The sequence below is a fragment of the Rhincodon typus genome, chromosome 44 (assembly GCF_021869965.1).
Source record: "Rhincodon typus isolate 14 chromosome 44, sRhiTyp1.1, whole genome shotgun sequence".
NCBI lineage: Eukaryota > Metazoa > Chordata > Chondrichthyes > Orectolobiformes > Rhincodontidae > Rhincodon > Rhincodon typus.
Window position 1 is genome coordinate 3,891,783 of NC_063375.1, and position 27,280 is coordinate 3,919,062.

A 27,280-nucleotide genomic window follows, 5' to 3' on the forward strand; every position below is an offset into this window, starting at 1 on the left:
GGCCCTAAACCCCACCTCTTCCTCCGTTACATTGATGACTGTATCGGTGCCGCCTCGTGCTCCCACGAGGAGCTCGAACAGTTCATACACTTCACTAACACCTTCCACCCCAACCTTAAGTTTACCTGGACCATCTCTAACACCTCTCTCCCCTTCCTGGACCTCTCTGTCTCCATATCGGGCAACCACCTAGAAACCGATATTCATTTCAAGCCCACCGACTCCCACAGCTACCTAGAATACTCCTCCTCCCACCCACCTTCCTGCAAAAATGCTATCCCCTATTCCCAATTCCTTCGCCTCCGCCGCATCTGCTCCCAGGATGAGGCATTCCACTCCCGTACATCTCAGTTGTCCTCGTTTTTCAAGGACCGTAACTTCCCCTCCTCGGTGGTCGAGAACGCCCTCAACCGTGTCTCCCACATCTCCCGCACCTCATCCCTCACACCCCGTCCACGCAATAAAAACCAAAAAAGAATCCCCCTCGTCCTCACGTACCACCCCACCAACCTCCGGATCCAACGCATCATCCTCCGACACTTCCGCCATCTGCAATCCGACCCCACCACCAAAGACATCTTTCCCTCCCCACCTTTATCTGCTTTCCGGAGGGACAACTCTCTCCGTGACTCCCTTGTCCGCTCCACACTCCCCTCCAGCTCCACCACACCCGGCACTTTTCCCTGCAACCGCAGGAAGTGCTACACCTGCCCCCATACCTCCTCCCTCACCCCCATCCCAGGCCCCAAGAAGACTTTCCACATCAAGCAGATGTTCACCTGCACATCTGCCAATGTGGTATACTGCATCCGCTGTACCCGGTGTGGCTTCCTCTACATCGGGGAAACCAAGCGGAGACTCGGGGACCGCTTTGCAGAACACCTACGCTCGGTTCGCAACAAACAACTGCACCTCCCAGTCGCGAACCATTTCAACTCCCCCTCCCATTCCTCAGACGACATGTCCATCCTGGGCCTCCTGCAGTGCCACAACGATGCCACCCGAAGGTTGCAGGAACAGCAACTCATATTCCGCTTGGGAACCCTGCAGCCCAATGGTATCAATGTGGATTTCACAAGTTTCAAAATCTCCCCTCCCCCTACCGCATCCCAAAACCAGTCCAGCTCGTCCCTGCCTCCCTAACCTGTTCTTCCTCCCACCTATCCCCTCCTCCCACCTCAAGCCGCACCTCCATCTCCTACCGACCAACCTCATCCCGCCCCCTTGACCTGTCCGTCCTCCCTGGACTGACCTATCCCCTTCCTAACTCCCTACCTACACTCACCTTTCCTGGCCCCATCCCCGCCTCTTCGACCTGTTTGTTTCCTCTCCACCTATCCTCTCCTCTATCCCTCTTCTATCCGCCTCCCACTCTCTCCCTATTTATTTCAAAACCCCCTTCCCCTCCCCCTTTTCTGATGAAGGGTCGAGGCCCGAAACGTCAGCCTCTCTGCTCCTATGATGCTGCTTGGCCTGCTGTGTTCATCCAGCCCTGCACCTTGTTGTCTCGGATTCTCCAGCATCTGCAGTTCCTACTATCTCTGCTTTTAAAGGCTCCGGTTTTCATTATCTTTGAACATGAATCTCCAGTCTGCAGGTTTTCTGCCGAACATTTTGTTCACTGCCCTTGTGGAGAAAAGGTTTAGTTAGAGATACAGTTGGGGAAAGGAGTTAGCTGGAGGCGGAGCTGGACATTTCCTTGCTGTCACTCAGTTTCCGGCCCGGGCCGCCTCTCACTGTCTGTCAGCTCTTTCTCAGTCAGGTCGGGGCGGGCTGTATAAAAAAGGAAGGTGAGGCATCTCGGCTCTCATTCGGCAGTGATTGGAGTGAAGAAGCGTGATGTCTGGAAGAGGCAAAGGAGGTAAAGGCCTGGGAAAAGGCGGAGCGAAGCGGCACCGCAAAGTGCTCCGTGATAACATCCAGGGCATCACGAAACCAGCCATCCGGCGCCTGGCTCGCCGTGGCGGGGTCAAGCGCATCTCGGGCTTGATCTACGAGGAGACCCGCGGGGTGCTGAAGGTTTTCCTGGAGAATGTGATCAGGGATGCGGTCACCTACACTGAGCACGCTAAGCGCAAGACGGTCACTGCCATGGATGTGGTATACGCTCTGAAACGCCAGGGCCGCACTCTCTATGGATTCGGTGGCTGAACAAATGGACCCTTTTCCAGTGAACCCAAAGGCTCTTTTCAGAGCCACCCAAAGCCTCCGATTGAGAGCGGAGACCTGAGGACGGGGAAGGCAGCACATAGCGGGAGGGTATAGTGTACCTCAGCTGGTTATTTCACATCTTTCACGACTTTTAATTTTGGATCAATTCTTTACGAAAATACACTAATTTCGTGTCCAGCGTTACAGGAGAGCGAACAGGCAGAGCGGATTATTCACTTTGTTGTTGTCGGCAGAAACTAATGTTTTATTATCAAAATATTCCTACAGATAGAGGCTTTTCAGCAATTCGAGAGTATACTGATATGCAGCTAGTTGTGTTACATTGCGACTAAGGTAGAGAAGCAGCAGTCATTCGATCATGGCTGATTTCTCAACCCTGCTGTGCCTTGTCCCCTTAACCTTTGATCGTCTTGTGAATATCTGTGTATCTCCGTAATAATACCAGTATGTGTAGTTGGCTATACATACCATGAATAATGAGACGCGAATGATACATATTGCAGTATTTGTACTTTTTTAACCCTTCCAGGAATGATACTTTGTTCAGTTTTGATTCTGACAGCCGTGCTGATGTTTTAGTGGCGTGTTCTTTCCATCTGCCTGTTACAGACAGTTCCGGCACATTGTAATTATAATTTGGGTGAAATAAAAATGTAACGATAAAGTAATATTCTGAATTTTTATCGGTGTACACTGTATTAGCTTTTAACATGTTTAAATCGGCGGGTTGTTTAGATTAAAGGCGGTTTACACATTCGGTTGATGAGTTTGCCTGGGCTGTATTAAACACCGCGCTTTCCTCCTGCCTGTTACAGACAGCTCAGGAAATGATCCCGCATCCTGTCCGCGCTGTGTGCAAGCTAGGTTTAAAAGAAAATTCTATAAAGTATAAGGTGTAATCTTAGTTGCAGACGAATGGTGTTTTGTATTTAAATATTTATTCTCGGTGAAATCGGCGGGCTATTTGAAATTGACCAACTGTCATTTCAAGTTAACCAATCAGCCTTCAACAAATTTCAGAGATAGTGGGAACTGCAGATGCTGGAGAATCTGAGACAACAAGGTGTAGAAGAAGGGTCTAGGCCCGAAACGTCAGCCTTCCTGCTTCTCTGATGTTTCTTGGCCTGCTGTGTTCATCCAGCTCCACACCTTGTTGTCTCAGACTTCAACAATTATTTTACTGCCATTTCTGTACCTTCCGGAGCTGTTTCTCAGTGGTTTGAGGTACAGGACTGTATCCAATCCCAGTTCTAGGGCGGGCTCTCCATTGCCTTAAATTGACAGAGCAGTAATCGGTAGGCATTCTTTATGTAAGGTCACAGTGTGCTATTGCTGCAGTGTGTCGCTGCAGCTGCAATTACAGGGATTGAATGGGCCTGGGAGATGCATTCATTTCACATTTAAAAACAAAAGTCAACTTGGACTAATCAAGAGACAACAAGGTGCAAGCCTGGATGAACACAGCAGGCCAAGCAGCATCATAGGAGCAGAAAGGCTGACGTTTCGGGCCTAGACCCTTCATCAGAAAAAGGGCTAATCAAGTTATAAGTTGAGATTTTAGTAGTAATCATAAAATACATTTGAAGTGCTGGATTCCATGTGTGCAAGAGCTTACAAATTGCAGACAAAACGCCTCTGTGTGCCATTGTCTCTCTTTGTGTTTCCCCAGCTATAACTGTAAATTTCATAACAAAAACAAAGTTGCTGGAAAAAGTCAGCAGATCTGGCAGCATCTGCGAAGGAGAAAACAGAGTTAATGTTTCGGGTCGGGTGACCCTTCCTCAGAACTGATGGCGGCTGGAAAAACGTCAGTTTATATGCAGAAAATAGGGAGGTGGGTGGGGTAGGGAGTGAACCCAAAGATAGAGAAAGACAGTTGGACAGACAAAGGAATTGCTAACGATCAGGCTGGGAGGGTGAATAGTTGTTAATGGGGACTGTTATTGACAAAGAACAAGGGGTGTGCAATGGCAGGCTATATGGTAACAAGGCCTGGTATGTGGGGTAGGGGGCTAGGACACGGGAGAGTTTAGGCCCTAAAATTATTGAACTCAATATCAAGTCTGGCAGGCTGTAGGGTCCCCAAGTCGAAAATGAGGTGTTGCTCCTCCAGCTTGCGTTGGGCTTCACTGGAACACTGCAGCAAGCCAGAGATAGAGATTTTGGCCAGGGAGCAGGGTGGTGCATTGAAGTGGCAGTGGTAGTTCAGGGGCTTTTTTGCGAGCAGAACATAGATGTTCTGTGAAGCTGTCACCAAGTCTATGCTTCGTTTCCCCAATGTATCGGAGACCACATTGTGAGCAGCGAATGCAGTAGACTAAATTCTGGGAAGTGCAGGTGAAGTGTTGCTTCGCCCGGAAGGTAGATTTGGGCCCTTGGATACTGGGGAGGGAGGAGGAGGTAAATGGGCAGATGTTGCACCTTCGCCGGCTACAGGGGAAAGGTGCCGTAAGGCTATGGGGAGGTGTTGGGGGTGAAGGAAGTGTGGACCAGAGTGTCCCGGAGGGAACGGTCCCTGCGGAAGGCGGACAAAGGAGGGGAGGGTAATATGCGTCTGGTGGTGGCATCTTGCTGGAGGTGGCGGAAATGGCATCTGATGATTCTGGATGTGGATGCTGGTGGGATGGTAGCATCTGCAGGTCTTTTGGTTATTATTTAGTGTAAATTTCAAAAGCCCGACAAAACATTTAAAAGATTTTAAAGTTTAGGACACACAATCTCTCTTTTCCCCTTCCCCCTCTAGCCTATCTCAGTATATGCTCTTTGGAGGGTCGGTTCAGACTTGAATGGCCTCTTCCTGCTGTATAGGCATTCCATGTTGTTGTGCGCTGTCAGTGTATTAATGGGCCCCCCGCCTTTAGCTACTGTTTATATTTCGCTGACCTGTACTGCTAAACCTTCACATTTATTATTCCAGAGATAGTAAGAACTGCAGATGCTGGAGAATCTGAGATAACAAGGTATAGAGCTGGATGAACACAGCAGGCCAAGCAGCATCAGAGGAGCAGGAAAGCTGACGTTTCGGGCCTCGACCCTTTATCAGAAAGGGTGAAGGGTCTCGGCCCAAAACATCAGCCTTTCTGCTCCTATGATGCTGCTTGGCCTGCTGTGTTCATCCAGCCCTGCACCTTGTTGTCTCATAAAAACAAAAATCCTCAGTTACAGCAATCTGATTACAGAGTCCCGGGTCTTCACACAAAGGAAAACCAATAGATCACTAGTGACGGTCCAGCTGTCTTTCAGATGCTGTGGGTGGCTCTTAAAAGAGCCTTTGGGATGTCAGATTCAAGAGTGGTCTCTTCACTTTTTAGTAGCGCCGCCAGCTGCGGTTTTCTTGGGCAGCAGCACGGCTTGGATATTAGGCAGCACCCCACCCTGAGCGATGGTCACCCTTCCAAGCAACTTGTTGAGCTCCTCGTCGTTGCGCACGGCAGCTGGAGGTGCCTGGGAATGATGCGGGTCTTCTTGTTGTCCCGGGCCGCGTTACCGGCCAGCTCGAGGATTTCAGCCGTCAGGTACTCGAGCACCGCAGCCAGATAGACCGGCGCTCCGGCACCCACACGCTCAGCGTAATTACCCTTTCTCAGGAGCCTGTGAACAGGGCCCACCGGGAACTGCAGGCCAGCCCGGGACGACCGGAACTTCGCCTTGGAGCGAGCTTTCCCACCAGCGCCCTTTCCTCTCCCAGACATGGCCACAATATCACAAACACCTTCATTGAGAATGTTGCAATGCGCCCACATTCCGCCCTCTTATACCTTCGGGAGGAATGATGGTGCGGCCATTGCTGATTGGTTACATTGTTCAGTAACTCCTAGTAAAGTTTTAATTCCCAATCAGATATCTGCTTCATTCTCCAATCCGGAGGAGACCCGGGGAGGAGGCCCGAAAATACCGGCGCCAAATCATCAACCGTTTACTTTCCGATTTGAAAAGCCCGCCAATATGGACAATACGAGGAAGATGTTTTACAAAGATTAGTGCGTAAATGCTTACGATTTAATTTCCTTTTAGATTACAAATACGTACTTCACACAATCTCTCTGTCTCACTCCCCAAGCAACACCGTCTTCAGGCAAGTTTAGAAAGTGGCCCTGATTTATTGTGCTAGATTCCGGTTGATTGGGTTCGTTTTGAAAGCCTCTCACCGACACCAGAAAGCCCCACATACTGCAAACTGAATAAAAAAAAGGATAAATTCACATAGAGATTTGGAAATTGAAACAAAACAGAAATCGCACGATATTTCTATTCGTGGGGCTCGAATACGGGGTCATTTTTTTCGTTGCCTCGGGAGAAATTCAGCGTTCATACCCCACCGGGAAAGGTTTGAAAAACCCTCTAACATGTACGAAATAGGAAAAAAATTTTACAAAGAGGAATGAATACTTTAATTTTTCTTCGAATTTAATTCACTTTCACATTACCAGTGCACCCTGATGTATTTATAAAACCTCACACAACGTTCTTCCGGGTGAGAGGGTTAAAACTTTAAACAATAGTTTGAAGTTGCCCACCCTTATTGTCCTCGATCAGACTTCAGCCAAAGTTGCACAGTTGCTATCGCAATCCGGCAGCTGTTCTGGCTTTATTTCAGTTCATTTTGAAAGACTCTCAGCAAGAGCTGAAAGCCTCATTTACAGCATTCTGCAAAAATCTGACGAAGTCTCCATGGAGTTTTGAAAATTAATTTAAAAACGACGAATAAATTGCAAAATCTCTTCGTGGGACTCGAACAGTTAGTTTTCTTTTCAGGGGGTGAAACTAATGTTTCATACTCCACAGGGCACTGTAGCTGCTGCCCTAATCAAGGGTTAGAGTAACTTGAACATAGAGAAGTTGCTGAAAAATGACTCCGTGACGATAAATATGCTCTCTATACAGGCAGGGAAAATAGATGGGTATGAAGGCAACCGCAAATAAAAGGCAGAGGGTCAGGGACCACACGTTAATCTTTAGAACATTTATAAAAACAAACACGAAGCTTAGGGACATTAGTTATACATACTGAGGATCATTTACAAACTCAAAATGATTCAGTTGCTTCAGTGAAATTGTGGGTGGCTCTTAGAAGAGCCGTTGGGTTTTGGATGTGTGTGTTTTTGAGTACAATGTGGTGCCTCACTTGGAGCTGGTGTACTTGGTCACCGCCTTTGTACCCTCCGACACGGCGTGCTTGGCCAGCTCCCCGGGCAGCAGCAGCCGCACGGCGGTCTGGATCTCCCGGGAGCTGATGGTGCGGCGCTTGTTGTAATGGGCCAGGCGGGAAGCCACCCCGCGATGCGCTCGAAAATATCGTTGACGAACGAGTTCATGATGCTCATGGCCTTGGAGGAGATGCCGGTGTCGGGGTGAACCTGCTTCATCACTTTGTAGATGTAGATGGAGTAACTTTCTTTCCTGGATCGTTTCCTTTTCCTGGCGCCTTCTTGATAATTTTCTTCGGGCCCTTCTTGGAGGTGGGCTGCACTTTCTTTTCATCAGCCATAGTGACGGTCATTTTCAGACACAGAATAAGGGAACAAAAACAAAGTTGCTGGAAAAGCTCAGCAGATCTGGCAGCACCTGTGGAGGAGAAAACAGAGTTAACGTTTCGGGTCCAGTCACCCTCCTCAGAACTCTGTTCTGAATAAGGGAAAACGCTCGGAATCGCTTTTTATAGCATGACGGCGTCAGTAATAGTAATGAAGGATGCGGGAAAGCCTTGGTCCTGATTGGGTAGTTTTCAAGAATATCAAACCATGACATTAATCTCTCTGTGATTGGTTAGTGTGGGACACAATGAGGATCTGTCAGGATCTGCAACGAACTGTGAAACACAAACTGAAATTTTGTACACGGATCAAACTCCTAGCTCACTCTAAAATGAGCTGGTTATTGTCATTTAATGATATTTTGAACACAGTACCTGTTAGATTTTAATTGTGACAATGAACTGGTTATTATCATTTAACAATATTTTGAACACCATACCTGTGAGATTTTAATTGTGACAACGTGTTTTATTCTGCTCATGAAAATCTTTTGTGTGTAAAATATTATTCTGTTTCAACATTAGCTGAGATTTCCTCATTACGTTTTGGGCAGTATTGTGTTGTTAAGAGATTCAGGTTCACTGAGGGATAGTTTGCCGAATATCTGTCAGTCTCTAATATGTGAAAATGCGAGTGCAGTTATCAATCTGTCCTTGTCTGTTTATGCAGTGTGAGTAATTATTATTCTCTCACTATCTGTTCCTGTCATACAGTCAAAGAGATGTACAGCATGTAAACAGACCCTAGAGTCCACCACATCCATGGCAACCAGATATCATAGATTAATCTAGTACCATGTGCCAGCATTTGGTCCATATCCCTCTAAACCCTTCCTATTCATATATTCATCCAGATGCCTTTTAACTTTGCAGTTGTATCAGCCTCCACCACTTCTTTTGGCATTCAATCCATGTACACACCATTCAGTGTGCAAACGTTGCCCCTTAGGTTCCTTTTAAATCTTTCCCCTCTCACCTTAAACCCATGCCCTCTAGTTTTGGATTTTTCTACCCTGGGGAAGAGATCTTGATTATTCACCCTATCCATGCCCCTCATAATTTTATAATCTTCAATAAGGTCACCACACAGCCTCCAACACTCTAGGGAAAAAAAAAAGCCTCAATAAGTCCTGCCTATTCAGTCTCTCCCGAAAGCTCAAACTCTCCAACCCTGGCAACAATCCTGGTAAACCTTTTCTAAACCCTTTCAAGTTTAACAATGTCTTCCCTATTGCAAGGCGAGACCAGAACTGAATGCAGTAGTCCAAAAGTGACCTAACCAATGTTCTATACAGCCACAACATAACCTCCCAATCTGTGCACTCAATGCACTGACCAATCAATCGTCTTCCTCATTGCCCTGTCTACCTGCAACTCCCCTTTGAAGGAGCTATGAACCTGCACTCCATGGCGTCTTGGTTTGGAAACACTTCCCTGGAGCTTACCAATAAGTGTGCAAGTCCTGCCCTGATTTTCCCTTACAACATGTAGCACCTCACATTTATCAAGATTAAACTCCATCTGCCACTCCCCGGCCCATTGGCACTTTTGATCAAGGTCCCATTGTAGTTTGAGGTCAATGAGTCACAGAGTAATACAGTATGGACAAAGGCCATTCAGCCCAAACTGGTTCATGCTGACCATGGTGCCCAATTAGATTGTTACAACTGCCCACATTTTGTTGATATCCGTCTAAACCCTTCCCATCCATGTACCTATTCAAATGTTTTTTAGATGTTGCTATTGTTCCTGCTTCAACCACTTTCTCTGGCAGCCTATTCCACATATGCACCACTCACTGCATGAAGAAGTTGTCCCTTGAGTCCTTCTTAAATCCTTGCCCTCTAACCTGAAATCTATGTCCTCTAGTTTTCAATTCCCCATCCCTGGGCAAAAAAAAAACACTATAAGAATTTATCCTATCTATGCCTCTCATGATTTTATACACCTCAACAAGGTCACACCTCATTCTCCTACATTCCAAGAAATAAAGCCCTATCGTGGCAAACCTCTCCCTGTAACTCAGGCCCACCAGTCCTGCATAAATCTTCTTTGAACACTTTCCAGTTGAACTATGTCTTTTCTATAACAAGGTGACCAAAACTGTACACAATACTCCAAGTGTGGTTTCACCAGTGACTTATACAACTGTAAAATAATGTCCCACCTTCTTCCTCAATACCTCAATCAATGAAGGCCAGCATGCTAAATGCCTTCTTCAGCACCTTATCCACCTGTGATGCCTCTTTCAATGAACTACGTACTTGTACTCTTCTGTCCCTCTGTTCCACAACACTCCTCAGGCCCTTACCATTTACTGTATAAGGCCTACTTTGGTTTGACTTTCCAAAGTGCAACACCTCACACTTATCTGTATTGAATTGCATTTTCCAATCCTCAGCTCACTTCCCCATCTGATCAAGATCCCTCTGTAATTTTTGATAACCTTCCTCACTAACAATGATACCTCCTAATTTTGTATCATTGGCAAACTTACTAATCATGTCTTGTGCATTCACATCCAGGTCATTTATGTTAATAAAAAATAACAAAGGTCCCAGCACCGACCCCTGTGACACACCACAAGTCACAGGCCTCCAGTCCGAGAAACAACCTTCAACCATCATCCTCTGCTTTCTACCATTGAGCCAATTTTGAATCCAATTAGTTAACTTTTCCCGGATCTCATGCAACCTTACTAGGCTGTCATGCGGGACCTTATCAAAGGCCTTACTAAAGTCCATATAGACAACATGCACTGCCCTACCCTCATCTATCCATTTGGTTACCTCTTCAGAAAGCTCAAAGATTTGTCAAGCATAACTTCCCACACACAAATCCAAGCTGACTACCTCTAATCAGACCTTGACTGTCGAAATGTTGGTTGAACCTGTGCCTCAGTATCCTCTCCAATAACTTGCCTGCCACTGATATCAGGCTCACTGGCTTGTCTTTGCTACCTTGCTTAAACAACGGAACAACATTAGCCACCCTCCAAACTTCCAGAACTTCACCAGTGGCTAAAAATGAAGCAAAAATCTCTGAAAGGGCCTCTGCAATTTCTTCCCCAACCACCCACAACATCCGAGAATGGTCAGGCACAGGGAATTCATTCACCTTATTACGATCTAAGGCTGAAAACACCTCCTCTTTGGTAAAATGTATGCAGTTCAAAATATCTACACTTCTTTCCCTTATTTCCTTAGCATCCATGGTTCTCTCCTCTGTGAACACGGAGGAGAAATACTCATGAAAAACTACCCCCATCTCCTGTCGCTCCACACATAGATGGCCATGCTGATCTTTCAGGGGACATATTCTCTCCCTAGCCACCCTTTTATTCTTAATATAGCTTTCAAACCTCTTGGGATTATCTTTAACCTTAACTGCCAGATCCATCTCATACCCTTTTTTTGCTCTTCTGATTTCCCTATTAAGTGCACTCCTTCACTTTTTATTGTTATCTCGGTGATTCACTTAAGCCCAATAGCTTAAAACCAATGTGTGCCTTCTTTTTTTTTTCCTGACCAGAGCCTCAATATCCCTCAATAACCTTCTTCTGTCATGTATGTCAATTCCTGCTGTTCAAATGTGTAATGTTATTAGTCTGTGCCACTCAGTTTGTGTTATGTGAATGCGTGGGTGTAGTTCTCAATCTATACCTGTCTGTTTCTACTATAAGAATGCATGAAACTTGTTGCCAGTCCCTGCATGTTCATTCAGCTGTATCAATGAGAGTGCAGTCATTAATCTGAGCTAACCAATTTCTGCTCCGTCAAGATGTAGATTTAGTTATTAACCTGGTTGTTTCTGCTCGGCAGATGTGAGAGTGTAGTTTTCACACTGTACGTGGGAGATTTTGTTGTTAATATTTTTGTGCAGATATCATACCGTACCTGCCAGGTTTTACTTTGTGTGTGGTTCTAAATTTGTAACTGTCAGTTGTTCCTTGGTGACTTTGTTTGAACAATTATCAGTCTATTACTGAAAGATTCTGGTGTGTGAATGTGTAATTGTAGTTGTCACTCTGTCCCTATCCCAGATGTGAGAGTGTAGTAATCACATTGTACCTGGAAGATATTGTTCTGTGAATATTTGAGTGCAGTTGTCACACTGCACCTGCCACTTTTTACTTTGTGAATACGAGTGTGTGGTTTTAAATCTGTGACTGTCAGTTTCTCCTTGGTGAGTTTTTTGTACAATTATCAGTCTATCCCTGAAAGATTCTGCTGTGTGAATGTGTAATTTTAGTTATTATTCTGTCCCTATCACTCTTTACTATGTGAATATAAGCACGTATTTACTAATTTGTCCCTGTCACTTTCATGTCTTGTGAAAATGGCAGTTTAGTTATCAATCTGTTTGTTTGTATGTGCTCTGTGAATGTTTGGCAGCAGTTATCATTCTATACCTGTCAGGTTATGCTTGATGAATACATTTTCAGTCTATCCATAACAGGTTCTCTTCTAAGAATGTGAGAGTTTCAGCTATGAAGATACGTGAATGCAGTTACCAACCTATGCCTGTGAGCTCCTGTTCTGTGAATGTATGACTGTCATTATCAGTCTCAACCTCAAAGTTTCTGCTATGTGAATATGAGAGTTTAGTTATCAATCTGTACCTGTCAGTTTGTCATGTGAATGTGTTGTCATCAATGTGCCCCTGTCAGTTTCTGTCATTCAATTGTGTGACTATAGTTACTAAACTGCTCCTTTCAGTTTCTGCTATGTTAATATGTGAGTGTGGTTATCCAACTATGCCTGTCAGTTCCTGCTATGTAAATATATAACTGTTGTCATCAGTCTTTACCTGTCAGAGTCTGCTACGTGAATGAGAGTTTAGTAATCGATCTATACATGACAATTTGTTAGGTTTATGCGTGTCAGTTAATATTCTGTGAAACTGGGAGAGTTATCATCAGTTTGTTCCTGTCAGTTTCTGTCTTGTGAATACAAGAGTGCAGTTATCAATTTTTTCTCAGACAGTCACTGCTGTGATCATGTGAGTGTATTTACCAATCTGTCCCTGTCAGATTCTGTGCTGCGAATATAAAAGTGTAGTTGTTAGTCAGTACCTGTCACTTTCTGTGACATCAATGTTTGTGTAATTATGATTCTCTCCCTGCCAATTTATGCTATGTGAATGTGAGCTTAATATCAATCTGTACCTGTCAGTTTTTGTTTTTGTTTTTGCTCTGTGACTGTGAGTGTCATTTTCAGCCTCTATAGTTTCTGCCATTACAATATTTGTGTTTAGTTATTGATTTAATGTTAGTTTCTGCCAGGTGACTTTTTGAGCACAGTTATCAATCTGTAACTGACACATTCTGACATACAAGTATGGAAGTGTAGTTGTCAGCCTGTTCCTGTTGGTATGTGCAGTGTGAATAAGGGAGTGCAGTTATCGGTCTGTCTCTGTCAAATTTCTGTCATGTCAACCTGGGAGTGTCATGAATCTGTCCCTGAAAGTTACTGTAATATGAATGTGTGACTGTAGTTATCAACCTGTTCCTGTCAGTTTCTGGTATGTGGGTACCTGAGTATAGATATCATTCTCTTCCTGACAGTTTCTACTTAGTGAATATGTTTCTGAAATTATCAGTCTGTCCATGATACTGTTTTGCTAAGTCAGTGTTTAGTTATCAATCTGGCAGTTTCAGCTATGAGAGTCTATAAGCATAGTTATTAAGGTTTTTAATCCATACTGATCAGGCACTCAAATACAATAGCAATCATCCAATACCCACGAATGGAGCTGCATCAAAACACTGTTCAAGCGAGCCACAACACATTGCAGTATCCCGGAGCTGCGTAAAGCCAAGGAACAACACTGATACAGTGTCTTTAGAAATGACAGTTACCCAAAAAGCATAGTCTGCCGATACCTACACAACAGGGTAACACAACACGTCCAGAGACAGTAGTCACTCTACCATACATTAAAGACATATCTGAAATGACCACCGAGGAATCATGGTAGCCCACAAACCGACAGCTCCAGCTCCTGACGAGAATAAAGGATCCAACAACCACAACTATTAGGACCAACATTATTTACAAGATACCATGCAAAGAATAACAAAAACCTTATATAGGACAAACTGGTAGGAAACTAGCCATCAGGATTCATGAACACCAACCAGCTACCAAGAGACATGACCAACTATCACTCATCTCAATACACATGGACAAAGAGGGACACCAATTTGACTGGGACAACATAGCTATCCTGGGACAAACCAACCAAAGACATGCACGAGAATTCCTGGAGGCCTGACACTCAAACTGGAAGTCCATTAACAAACATGTTGAGCTGGACCCCATATACCAACCACTAAAAAACAAATCCGGAAGTAATGCCACCCACCCCAGCAAACAGAGGCACATAAATAGCAAGAAGGACAGAACACCAATGCTTGACTGGGGGCGCACTGATGATGTTACATAGTATGGTGACGATATGTCTGTGAACAAACTTGCAAGCTTGGTGAGCAAGTCACCAACAGCGTGATTATTAAACTGTTCCTGACAGTTACTGCAATGAAAATGTGAAAGCAATTATCAACGTGTAGCTGTCAATCTCTGCAATTTGAATGTCACTGTTATCACCAATCTTTATCAATTTCTACTTGATGACCATGTGAGTGCAGTTATCAATTAGAACCTGTCAGATTCTGCTCTGTGAATACGAGTGTAGTTATCAAACTGTACCTATCAGTTTATGCCATGTGAAACTGGGAAGGCTGACTCCAGCATCTGCAGTTCTTGCTACCTCCAAGGTTATTATCAATCTGTTCCTATCAATGTCTTCTATATGGATATGTGCATGTAGGCAATGTGTACCTATCACTTTCCCCATACCTATGAGAATCTACTCTGTGAATATTTGAGTATAGTTATCAATCTGTACCTGTCAGTATTTTTTTAATCTGTGGATATGAGAGTGCAGTTATAAATTTGTCCCTGTCACTTTATGCTCTGCGAAATTGGAACTGTTATCATCAACATGTTCCTGCCAGGTTTTGCTATGTGGATATGTGAGTATAGTTATCGTTCAGTTGCTGTCAGTTTGCAATGTGAATGTGAGTGTAGTTATTAATGTGTGCATACCAGTTTCTATTATGTGAATATGTGAAAGTTTTTATCAATCTTTACCTACAAGTTTCTGCAAAGTCAATATGAGAGTCTCATCATATTTTTTTGAGGTTAGGTATCAATCCGTACTCATCACTTTCTACTTGTAAAAGTGGCTTAATTGTCAGCAGTTATCATTCTATACCTGTCAGGTTATGCTTGATGAATACATTTTCAGTCTATCCATAACAGGTTCTCTTCTAAGTGAGAGTTTCAGCTATGAAGATACGTGAATGCAGTTACCAACCTATGCCTGTGAGCTCCTGTTCTGTGAATGTATGACTGTCATTATCGGTCTCTACCTCAAAGTTTCTGCTATGTGAATATGGGAGTTTAGTTATCAATCTGTACCTGTCAGTTTGTCATGTGAATGTGTTGTCATCAATGTGCCCCTGTCAGTTTCTGTCATTCAATTGTGTGACTATAGTTACTAAACTGCTCCTTTCAGTTTCTGCTATGTTAATATGTGAGTGTGGTTATCCAACTATGCCTGTCAGTTCCTGCTATGTAAATATATAACTGTTGTCATCAGTCTTTACCTGTCAGAGTCTGCTACGTGATTGAGAGTTTAGTAATCGATCTCTACATGACAATTTGTTAGGTTTATGCGTGTCAGTTCATATTCTGTGAAACTGGGAGAGTTATCAGTGGAGGTATGATTCATTATGTGATAATTGTTATTAGAGTAATTTTATACAGATTTAATCCAATTCCTGAGTGTATACTTTGGACAAGGATTCAGTCCATCCATCTTCAAAAATGGTGTAAATGTCAATGGGCTATGAATGGTGAAATTTGTTGGAACTGGGTATATATGTGTGAGAGATAATCATTTTGTGTATATCATGTTTCTGTTACCTGGAGTTAAATGGAACTCCATAGCTGTTAGTCTTTGGATCACGTCTGTAGTTATGATGTTTGTGTTTTGAACTAATTCTGAATCAGTCAGTACTTGTGTCTGTCGGTCCGTCCACATGGAGACAAAGCAGAGTTATTATTACAAGTCCTGTGACAATTCTTCAGAACAGAGGTTCAACTTCAGAACACTCGTTTCTCTTCACAGATGCTGACAGATTTGCTGAGTTTTTGCAGAAATTTCTATTTTTCTTTGATTTCCAGCATCTGCAGTTCCTGGAGAGAAAAGAAAAATGAAGTTGCATTTCCTCCGTGTTGTTTTACTCTCGATTTGAACATATCTGTCTGGAAATTGAGCTCAATGTGTGTCTGACTCAATCCGCTCTGTGACTGTGGAAAGGATATTCTGTGCTCTGACAGTGGGAACATACCTGCTGTTTGTTAGAAGGAGCTGGTCACACTTGGCTCTGTACTGAAGAAATGTTACTTTGCCTTGGTCCATCAAGTGATTGTCCGTCAGGAAGACAGAAGAGATAGCTCCTGTAAACCAACATTTAGTTGGGTTTGGAAATATTTAACTGATCAATGCAATGTTTAGTTAATAATCATTTGGATATTTTATTTATCGCCAGAAATTCTAACATAACTATGTTGCTGATTCCACTCTTGCCCTGAGGTGCTCTTTGTCTGATCAATTTTAAAAACTTCAACACTAATTGAGTAACCGATACCTGTACAGCTCCATAACTGGAATTACCCAATGCAAGCTTGTCTGTGGATATGAGTTTAGTTCTTGACCTATTCATGTCAGTTCCTACTTGTTGAATGTGTGAGTGTCATCATCAATGTGTCCCTCTAAACGTTTGGCAAATTATTTATGTATTACACAGCAGAGACTGACAGAGACAGATTGATCTAGAACTACAGATAAACTTAAATGATACAGGACAGAAGGAGGCCGTTTGATGCATCATGTCCATGCTTACCCGAACACCACCAGATGACCACCATAATCGCATTTTCCTGCACAAATCCCACAACGCTGCAGGATTCAATCTATTGTCCTTCAAAACTTAGTTCATATGTGACAGACCATCAACAGAGGAGAGCCAGATTATTTTGTGAAGAACTTGGAAATTAAAATTTAATACTGAGGACTGTTGTAGAAATACCCAGATTTTATATAATGAGAATTTTTTGGAAAAGAGCAGTTGTTATGAAACAAGTCGGGCAGCCTCTGCTCCTATGATGCTGCTTAGCCTGTTGTGTTCATCCAGCTCTGCACCTTGTTGTCTCAGATTCTCCAGCATCTGCAGTTCCTACTATCTCTCTCCTTCAATCTTCCTGCATTCTGCTACTGAGCAGTTTAAATGGTTCTTGCAAAGTGGACAGCCAGTTACTATTTAAGCTAATTTGAAAAAAATATGTCTTCTTGCTTATGACAGAATAATAAAAAATCTACTCCTGCTGGATAAAGAAATTGAGAACTATCCTGCGATAAAGGTGGAGATGGTAGTTCCTCCGCCACAATGATATATTTATGGAAATTGAATGCTGGCTGAATGGGTGGAGAATTATTGGCTGGTTGTTTCTAACCAGTGCAGACTCGATGAGAGAAAGGACTGTTTGCTGTGCTGCAGTCATCTCTGCCCATATAGGTGTGAGAGATAATCATTTTGTATATATCATGTTTCTGTTACCTGGAGTTTAAATGGAACTCCATAGCTGTTAGTCTTTGGATCACGTCTGTAGTTATGATGTTTGTGTTTTGAACTAATTCTGAATCAGTCAGTACCTGTGTCTGTCGGTCCGTCCACATGGAGACCAAGCAGAGTTATTATTACAGGTCCTGTGACACTTCTTCAGAACAGAGGTTCAACTTCAGAACACTCGTTTCTCTTCTCAGATGCTGACAGATTTGCTGAGTTTTTGCAGAAATTTCTACTTTTGTTTGATTTCCAGCATCTGCAGTTCCTTGGCTTTTCTATGTCAGGAAAATGTGTTTGGAATTCACATTATTTATTTGTTATGTTTATATATGGGATAAATATTTATGAAAGGAACAACTCTGCCCTGATCAGTTACTGGTAAACTAAACATATGTGTCATTCACAACACAAAAACAAAGTTGCTGGAAAAGCTCAGCAGGTCTGGCAGCATCTGTGAAGAAAAAAAATCAGAATTAACGTTTCGGGTCCGGTGACCCTTCCTCAGAACCTTAAGTGTCATTCATTCTTTATTTCGGTGACTCATGACCTGTCTGAGAATGCAATTTCTTCTACATCTGTATTTAACATCCACCTCTCAGAAGATTGTTAAAACAATATAACAGAGTGATCATCTGGATTCTAACTTGAAAAATATCTTTAATAAATGGAGATTTAATTCAGTTCCTACTTAAATTCGGTTTCCAAAATTGACAGGGACTGACTGATAAAGACATTTATATATTCACACAGAAATCCGTCCCTGTCTGTTTCTGCAATGCAGATATGAGAGTTTAGTCATCAAACTGTTCATGTTAGTTTCTGCCATGTGAATGTTTACGTGCAGTTATCAATCTATACTGAAGAATCTTTCTGAAGAAGGGTCTAGGCCCGAAACATCAGCTTTCCTGCTCCTCTGATGCTGCTTGGCCTGCTGTGTTCATCCAGCTCTGCACCTTGTTATCTCAATTTATACTTGTTGGTTTCTATGATGTGAATATGTGAATGTAATGACCAATCTATGTCTGTCAGTTTCTGCTGCGTGAATATTTAAATACAGTTATCAGTTTGCACTTGCCAGTTTCTTCTATGTGAATGTCATCACCGATCCTTATCTGTCAATTTCAGCTTTTGTAAATGTGTGAGTCTAGTTATCGGTCTGTCCTTGTCAGATTCTGCTCTGTTAATATGCGAGTGTAGTTATCAAATTTTACCCAGTTCTGAGGAAGTGTCACTGGACCTGAAACATTAACTCTGACTTTCTCTTCACAGATGCTACCAGACCTGCTGAGCTTTTCCAGCAAATTCTGTTTTTGTTCCTGATTTACAGCATCCACAGTTCTTTTGGTTTTTATCAAATTTTACGTCAGTTTCTGCAAATTGAATGTGTGAATAAAGTTGTCAATCTATGTCAATCAAGTTTCTGCTCTTCAATCTGTGCAGTTATCAATTTTTACTGTCAAATTCTGCTTTGTAAATATCTAAGTACAGTTATCAAGCTGTACCTGTCAGTTTTTGCTGGGTGAAACCAGAAGTATTATCATTCTATCCATGTCAGTTTCTGCTATGTGCTAGCATGAGTATATTTACCAATCTAACTTTCAGTTTCTCCTCTGTGCATCCAAAAGTGTAGTTATTAATCTGTACCTGTTTCTGGTTTGTGAACGTGTGAATGCATTTACCATTCTCTCCCCATCAGTTTCAGCTACATGAATGAATGAAAGTAGTTGTCAACGTGTCCCTGTCAGTATCTGAAATCAGAATATTCAAATGTATTTGTGCAATTGTCAGTCTATCCCTGATAGTTTCTGCTCTATGAATGTGTAGTTTAGTTTTTGATATATTCCTGTCAGTTTCTGCTTGGGGAATATGTGAGCGTTGCTATAAATCTGTACCTGTCAGCTTCTGGTTCATCAAGATGGGAATTTAGTTATTAATCTGTACCTGTTAACTTTGGTTTTGTGAAGAATTGAGTGTAGTTATTGATCTATACCTTGTCAGTAGCTGTCACATGAAGATGGGAGTGTAATCATCAATCTGTCCCTCTCAGTTTCTGCTGTGTAATATGTGAGTTTAGTTGTCAATCAATACCCATCAATTCCTGCTTCATGAATGCGGGAGTGTATTGCAAATATATACATGTCAAATTTTTCTGTGAATGTGCAAGTGTAGTCATCAATCTCTATATGTTTATGCTTTTTTGTAATGCGTGCATGCATTTATCAATCTGTACCTGTCAGTTTTTTGCAGTCTGAACGTGTGCATAATTATCATTCTGTCCCTGTCATTTTCTGTTATGTGAATAGGAGAGTGTAGTTATCAATATGTGCCTGTCACTTTCTTCTCTATGGCTGTGTGAGTGTATTTAGCCATTTGTGTCAGTCAGATCCTGCCCTGTAAATCTGAGAAACTAGATATTAACCTATGCCTGTCACTATCTGATTTGTGAATGTGTGAATGCATTTATCATTCTCTCCCTGTCAAGTTTCTGCTGTGTGAATATGCAAGTGAAGTCATTGATCTGTGACTCTCAGTTTCAGCTGAATATTGCAGTTTCGAAAGCTGCAGGTTTTCTTTGATGTTCAAATATCTGCTCATCAACATGAATCAGATTTTATTTGCAGCCATGTGTGTAAGGTGCTGTAAGTGAAATTGTCAGTGTTTATACCATTCTCTGGCTCTAGCAATGTGCCTGAAGGTTGAGTATATTCCACAATATTCAGTCTATAGTACAGTTGAAGTTTTATTCTAATATTGGTCAGTCTCTGGTCTGATTGTGTTTAGAGCTTAATGTTCATTTGTTGCAAGCTCACTGTGCGAGACGTTCTTAATTGTGAGTCAACAATCTTGGTATCTGCTTGAATGTATGTTATTTGCTGTATCTTTTCAGGTCAATATTCGATTTCCTTCTGGTCCATTTAATAACAAACTTTATATTCAGCAGTAGTGTATCAGATGGGTTCTGCTATTCAGTTCGTCGAGTTGTACAAACAAATTCAATGGCAATATAGGGTTAAATCTGAAACTTGTCCTGATATGCAATTCCTCCTGTTGTACAAAAGGAAAAAAAGTACTTTAATAACCTCTCTAAGTCTCAGACATGGTGAGATATTTGGAGGTGCAATTAATCTCTTGTTCAATCTACTTCTTGGACTACTTCATGGGAATTCAGCATGTCAAAAAAATTCACACAATTTTTTCCGATGTAGCGAACAATTGATAATTTACTTTCTGACCATGGCAATTACCGTGTATTTAAATCTATAGGGAGTACACGGAGATTGAAGTACTTAGCTCATGTTCTGTTCTGGTTGTCTCTTATCATGAAAGGCTAGCTCTCTGACCCGAAATCTGTGAGTAGAAATCATTTTGAGTGTTACATGTTCTGAGGCTTGAAGTGTATATGGTCTTCACGGCTGTTAGATGTTGAAGCACGTGTGTCATAACAATGTATGTATGTATTTGCAACTCATTGTAAATCACTCAGTAGGGGGAGTGTGTGTGTGTGCATGTGCTGTTTATGTTATGTGCGCACTCAGTAACCATTCTATGTCACGCATTTGGAAGTCACATTATTTAATTGTTCTCTCTATGCCTGGGACATCTATTTGTCAAAACATTAATACTGGCCTGCTCAGTTACTGATAATGTGAATGTTTTCTTCCATATCTGTACTCATTATCTACTTCACATATAGTTGGTGTAACTATGTAACAGCATGAACTATTTCTTCACCTTGACAGTAACTTTAAAAACATGCTTACTAAATGCAGATTTACTGCCGTTCCTTCGTGTCTGTTTCAGATGAAGATTCAGTCTATCCCTTTTCAAAAATGTTGTAAATGTCAGTAGGCTATGAATGAAGGAAACTGTTGCAACTGTGGAGGTGTGCATTGAGAAAAAGAGAGAAAAAAACTATTTGTATTTTGTTGGTTGTGTTTGACTGTTGGCTTGAATGCATATCACTGGAAATTGAGTTCAACGTGTCTCTGACTCAAACTGCTCTGTGCCTGTGGAAAGGATGTTCTCCATTCTGACAGTGGTAACATACCTGCTGTTTGTGAGAAGCAGCTGCTCACACTTGGCTTTGTACCAAGGAAATGCTACACTGTCTTGTTCCTTCATGTATTTGCCTGGAGGAAAACAGAAGAAATACCTTCTGTAAATCAGCATCAGCCAAGTTTGACAATCTCAAACATATTAATGTATATTCAGTTGATAATTATTAGGATGTTTCTTTTCTTCAACTTTACCTGACGAAAGAGCAGAGCTCTGAAAGCTTGTAATTTTAAATAAACCTGTTGGACTATAACACAGTGTCATGAGACTTCTGTCTTTTCTTTGAAGCCATCAATTCAAACACAGGTCAGATTCCATTTTACCTTGAGCTGCTCCTTGTGGGAGGATTGTTTATTTCCCAATTGAGTGAGATCCAGAAACCAAACAACAATTGCATGGCTCCATCTAAGGTGCTACGTGAAGATGCTGCAATATTGACAAGTTTGTGTTACCAGATCCCAACACACTAACTGTTGAAAAGAAGAACAACAGGTACTATTTCAAACGTTTTTACTTGAGACATATAATCTGTTGACTCCAATCTACGTCCTTTACAGGATTCTTATATTTCCACAGTCTTGTCTGTGTTTCCACTATTCATTGCACAATGTCAACAAACAGTAGCCAAACAAGCAGCATTTGGGGCAGGGCCAGCATCAGCATGTGCTGCTTTTCCCAATAATTCCCAGCAACAAACATCAATGGGTCATTTCCCTAATTCCCTTTTCTCCCACTGTGAGCAAAACAACTGGGGCTGTGGGAAAAAGGGCAGAGAATGTTTCAAACTGGGGCATTGGCCCTTTATGAAGCTACAATGGAGCTCATTCCCAGGTCGTGTTAATAACTCCCTGCCTCCAGCTCTCTCAGAATCTAATGAGGAATGTTAGGGCTGCTGATGTCTAACAGACACAAAATGGCTGGCAGCTAAGCTGTCCCTCTAGCCCTGCTGAATATGGCTGACAAGTGGTTAAACAGAATGAAAAGCCTGCTCCAGCATTTGACAAAGACACAATGAAACATTTGAGAAGGGGTTATTCCGAGGCAAAAGGGAGCATTGCACAAACAACAGCTGCAAGAAGATTTGTTAGAGACAGCTTGAAGATTTGCAACAAACATTGAAGGGGATAGTAAACTCCTGCAATAACAAACAGATGAACTAATGGGATTGTGGCTCATAAAAACTCTCCAGGATCAAACAAGTTCATTAAATTCGATAAGTGATTGATTTCAGTCTCATTAATGAAAGGATGTTGTCCCATTAGGTGAACAGAGTTAGTTAGGACAAGGGGTGTAAATCATCCCAGAAGACAGTCGGCCTAGCTCATCATGAAAACAGCAGATAACACCATTTTGCAGCAATTAGTTGTTTTTTGAAATTATTCACAATATTAAGAAATTGGTTCCAGTTAAAGATCCTTCAGATAGATTTCAATGTAATTCTAAATATACATATATAATAAATTACAAATATCACTAAAGCATTAGGGGAGAAGATTCAAATATAGATATGAAAGTTAATTAATCTCTGGAAGCTTTCCTATATCACTAAAGGAATGCCTGGTGCAACCTGTAAGAAACAATTGTCTCACAACTCATTATATAAAGAGTGCTAACAGTACAGGTACACGTAACGACTTTACATATAACTAACTTTATAATAGAATTAATATCATGAACTTTATAGCAATTAGTGAGAATCAACTCAGAGATAATAAGAACTGCCAATGCTGAAGGAACACAGCAGGCCAGGCAGCATTAGAGGAGCAGGAAAGTTGACATTTTGGGTAGGGACCCTTCCTCAGAAATGTCAGCTTTCCTGCTCCTCTGATGCTGCCTGTCCTCCGAGTAAGAATCAACTGTTTTCTTTTTTATAATTCGGACAGTGGGAAAATATGAAGAGAAACAGAATTTGAGAGAGATAGCAAATGCATACAATGAACAACAGAATTCAAGCAGGTCTTAGAGACAAGCAAGCCTGGGGCATGACCGAAGGTGCACTGCCGGTAACTTTGGAAAGCGAATTAATAGGATGCATGGAAAGATCCCAAGGCCTGGTGATTACATTGTCTGTTAAACATCATGAGATCGTGGCAAACCTCGGCCTGGCTATTGGAGTGTCCATCAACAATTACGTGTTTCAAAGGATTGGATGTATAGAGTAAGGGGAAGGGCACAGTGATCCCATTGTATGGGATTATTGTAACACAAAATGCACAAAAATACTGCATTCCACTGCAAAGATCACAGCGTCATCAACTTCTCTTCCAATTTGAGCTAAAGATTAATGGGATAACTGCATCATCGGGAGAGGGGTGGCTGTGGCCCTCTCCCTGCATGATCTGGTGACTGCTTGATTAAATACAGCCATGGGCCTGAATTCTGCCTACCCCCCGAGTCTTTGTCTTAGGTCTGGAGTTTCACTCCTGCAAGGAATCAAAGAAGCTGTTTGACATTCGGCCCATTCAATTTGTTCCACTGTTCAATGGCACAATATCTGATCCAATTGAGCTGTTAATTGTATTATACTCACCTTGAACTTTATCCCATAAGTATTAACTCGATGTCGAAAGAGCATACAGAGATTTGAAAGAAATGGGACATTCTTACTGAGGCAACACGTAACTATTGGATGGCACCTTGTGTCACAGTGGTGTCTAGATGGAAGCGGTCGTGGGTTTGGAAGGCACTGTCTCAGGAGCATTGGTGAATTTCAGCTGTGCATCTTGTGGAAGGTACACACTGCTGCTTCTGAACATTGGTGGTTGAGGGAATGGATGTATGTGGATGTAGAGCCAATCAAGTGTATTTTTCCTGGATGGTGTCTTGCTTCTGGTGTGTTTGTGGTGCTGCACTCATCCAGATAAGTGGGGCTCAGCCATCACATCCCTGATGATTATATTAGATGGTGGACAGGAATTGGGCATTCAGGAGGCCAGTTACTCACTGCAGGATTCCCAGCCTCTGACCTGTCCTTGCAGCACCTGCATTTGTGTGCAAGTTCAGTTATAGAGTCATAGCGTCCAAGAGTGAAACAGCATGGAAACAGACCCATTGATCCAACTTGTCTGTGCTAGATTGACATCCCAATCTGACCTAGTCCCATTTGCCAACATTTTGCACATATCCCTCTGAAGCCTTCCAGTTCACGTCCCCATCCAGATGGCGTTTAAAAGTTATAATTGTACCCGCCACCAGGAGTTCCTCTGGCAGCTTGTTCCATACATGCCCCACACCCTGGACTAAAGAATTCTCCCTCAGGTCTTTTTTTAACATTGACCCTCTCACTGTAAACCCATGCCCTTAAGGTTTGGGGTCCCCCACCAGAGGAAAAAGACCTTGTCTATTCACCCTATCCATCCCCCTCATGATTTTATAAAACATCTGTAATGTCACCCCTCTGATGCTCCAGGGTAGAAAGCCCCAGCCCGTTCAGAATCTCCAAACAGTTCACGCCATCTAGTCCCGGCAACATCTTTGTAAAAATTGTCTGTACCCTCTCCAGTTCAACAACTTCCTTCCTACAGCAGGGTGACCAGAACTTCATGCAGTAAAAGCCGACTTAACAAATTTCCTATACAGCTGCAACATGACATCTCAACTCCTAATCTCAATGCACTGACCAATGAAGGCAAGTGTGTCAAACGCTTTCTTCACCATCTTATCTACTTGCGAATCCACTATACACATGAACCCCGAGGTCAGTTTGTTTGGTAACACTTCCCATGGCCCTCCCATTAACTGTATAAGTCCTCTCCTGTTTTGAGCTATGAGAAAGTATGTGTAATTATCATTCTCTTGTCAGTTTCTGCAACGTGTGTATGTGAGAGCAGCTATTAATTTATGCATTTCAGTTTCTGTTATGTCTATTTGTGAGTTTAGTAATTGTTCCAGATATGTCAGTTTGTGCTGTGTGACTGAGAGAGTGAAGTTCTCAATCTGTACTCATCAATTTCTACTCTTGTGCATCTGACTGCCAGTAATATTCTGTGACATTGCTTCATTTGGAGAGAGTAGTTATGAGAGTGTGGAGAGTGAGCCTTAATCCCGGTTGCATTTGAGATTTATGAGCTGTCTGTCAGTCTGTGGGGGTAAGGAGGTGGAGAGCAGATGGGGATACAGTTCATAGTCTCAACAATTAGTGGAAACTGGTATGCAGAACAGATAAAGAATACAAATGTCTGAGTGCAAACACGATGGGCTGAACGGCCTTCTTCTGTACTTGTGCCAAGTCCGTATTTCTGATGATAAAGGAAATTACATCCTGTTGTATAGCATATCAGGATAAAGATATCATGTAGAAATGGACAGACAAGCCTATTTTGAAAAAAACCTGGTCCTGTAAGTCAGTGCAGGCTATTTTGTTTTTTAGGGTTCTACGGTATCACTGAGACACTTAGTTTTATTTTGCATTGGGATATTGTTTTATTTTTAATTTATTTAGAGAGCTTTATTCTGCATCTGACAGTCCACGCTGCATTCTCTGCTTGTCAGGCTTTGGCACAGAAAGTGAATTTGCATTTCACATTATTTAATTGTTGTGTCTTTGTATGGGACATCTATTCATCAAAAGATGATTTGAGTCCTAAATAAAGACTCAAAAAACTGCAGCTGCTGTAAGTCATAAACAAAAACAGAATTTGTTTTAAACGCTAAGCAGATCTGGCAGCATCTGTGAGGAGAAATCAGAGTTAACGTTTCTGAACAAAGGTCACTGGATCTGAAACGTTAACTCTGATTTCTCTTCACAGATACTGCCAGGTCTGCTGAGCCTTTGCAGAATCATCTATTTATTACTTTAGCCCTCCTCAGTCACTGATAACATCAAAAGTTTCCTTCTATGTTTATACTCAATATCTACTTCATAAGGTCATTGTAACGATGTAACAGCTTAATCTATTTGTATACTTTGAATGTAACTTTAAAAATGGCCTTACTTAACATGCATTCAATGCAGTTATTGAGTGCATATTTGTGAAGAAGATTCAATCTATCCCTCTTCAAAAACTGTGAATGACAATGGGCTTTTAAAAATGAACTTTCCTGGAAATGCGCTAGTTTATACAGAAAAAAAAACGTAATACATTTATATTTTGTTGGTGGTGTTTGACACTTGGATTGAATATTTATCTCTGGGAATTGAGCTCAATGCAAGTCTTAATCAGCTCTGTGACTGTGGAAAGGACACTCTCCGATCTGACAGTGGTAACATACCTGCTGTTTGGTAGGAGCAGTTAGTCACACTTGGTTTTGTACCACGGAAATATTACATTGTCTTGGCCCATCAAATATTTGCCTGGAAAAAGACAGAAGACAATTCTCCTATAAATCAACATCCACCGAGTTTGAAAATATCAAAATTGATCAATGCAAAATTTAGTTAATACTCACGATAATTCCTTGTTTTAAAGCTAACAATTTGAACAGAGATGGGTCTGGTTCCATAATTACCCTGAGCTCCTCCTAGTATCTTTCTTTTTCAGAAATTCTAAAACAATTTACCAAGATAAAAAATAAACTAACCAACACCTGTACGGGTGCATAAATGGAATGCTTCCACAGTGCAATATCCAGCTCCCAATACATTAACAATCGAAAGGAAAAACAACAGACACTATTTCAAACATTTCACTTGAGACTTTTAAGCCAGCTATATTTATCCCTTACAGGATTTGCACATTTGGAAATACATTTTTTTTCACGATCCAATGCTAATTCACAACTCACAACGTGAAACAGAAGCTAAATGATGAATATCCATCAGTGCTTCGGGGATGAATATCCATCAGTGCTTCGGGGATGAAAAACCACAAAAATGACCCACC

At 42.0% G+C, this 27,280-nt stretch overlaps 1 protein-coding gene, 1 long non-coding RNA gene and 2 pseudogenes across 2 annotated transcripts in view; 1 reads left to right on the forward strand and 3 right to left on the reverse strand.

Annotated features, from left to right (window-relative positions):
- Positions 1-1,810: 1,810 nt before the first annotated feature.
- Positions 1,811-2,840, forward strand: LOC125487737 (histone H4). Its single transcript, XM_048619919.1, has one exon. It carries the CDS (start codon positions 1,840-1,842, stop codon positions 2,149-2,151), a length of 312 nt encoding a protein of 103 aa, XP_048475876.1. The 5' UTR covers positions 1,811-1,839; the 3' UTR covers positions 2,152-2,840.
- Positions 2,841-5,472: 2,632 nt separating this feature from the next.
- Positions 5,473-6,341, reverse strand: LOC109936465 (annotated as a pseudogene).
- Positions 6,342-7,288: 947 nt separating this feature from the next.
- LOC125487738 lies at positions 7,289-15,716 on the reverse strand (annotated as a pseudogene).
- A 4,282-nt stretch (positions 15,717-19,998) lies between these two features.
- Positions 19,999-27,280, reverse strand: part of LOC125487740 — a 7,741-nt gene continuing 459 nt past the window's right edge. The window contains exons 2-4 of the long non-coding RNA XR_007266099.1: positions 26,670-26,751; positions 21,451-21,532; positions 19,999-20,447 (exon numbers count right to left, since the gene is read on the reverse strand). This is a non-coding gene — a long non-coding RNA (uncharacterized LOC125487740). The remainder of the gene's footprint in view (positions 20,448-21,450; positions 21,533-26,669; positions 26,752-27,280) is intronic.

Coding starts and splice junctions, on each gene's coding strand:
- LOC125487737 (XM_048619919.1), top strand. CDS start 1,840: ATGTCTGGAAGAGGCAAAGGAGGTAAAGGCCTGGGAAAAGGCGGAGCG.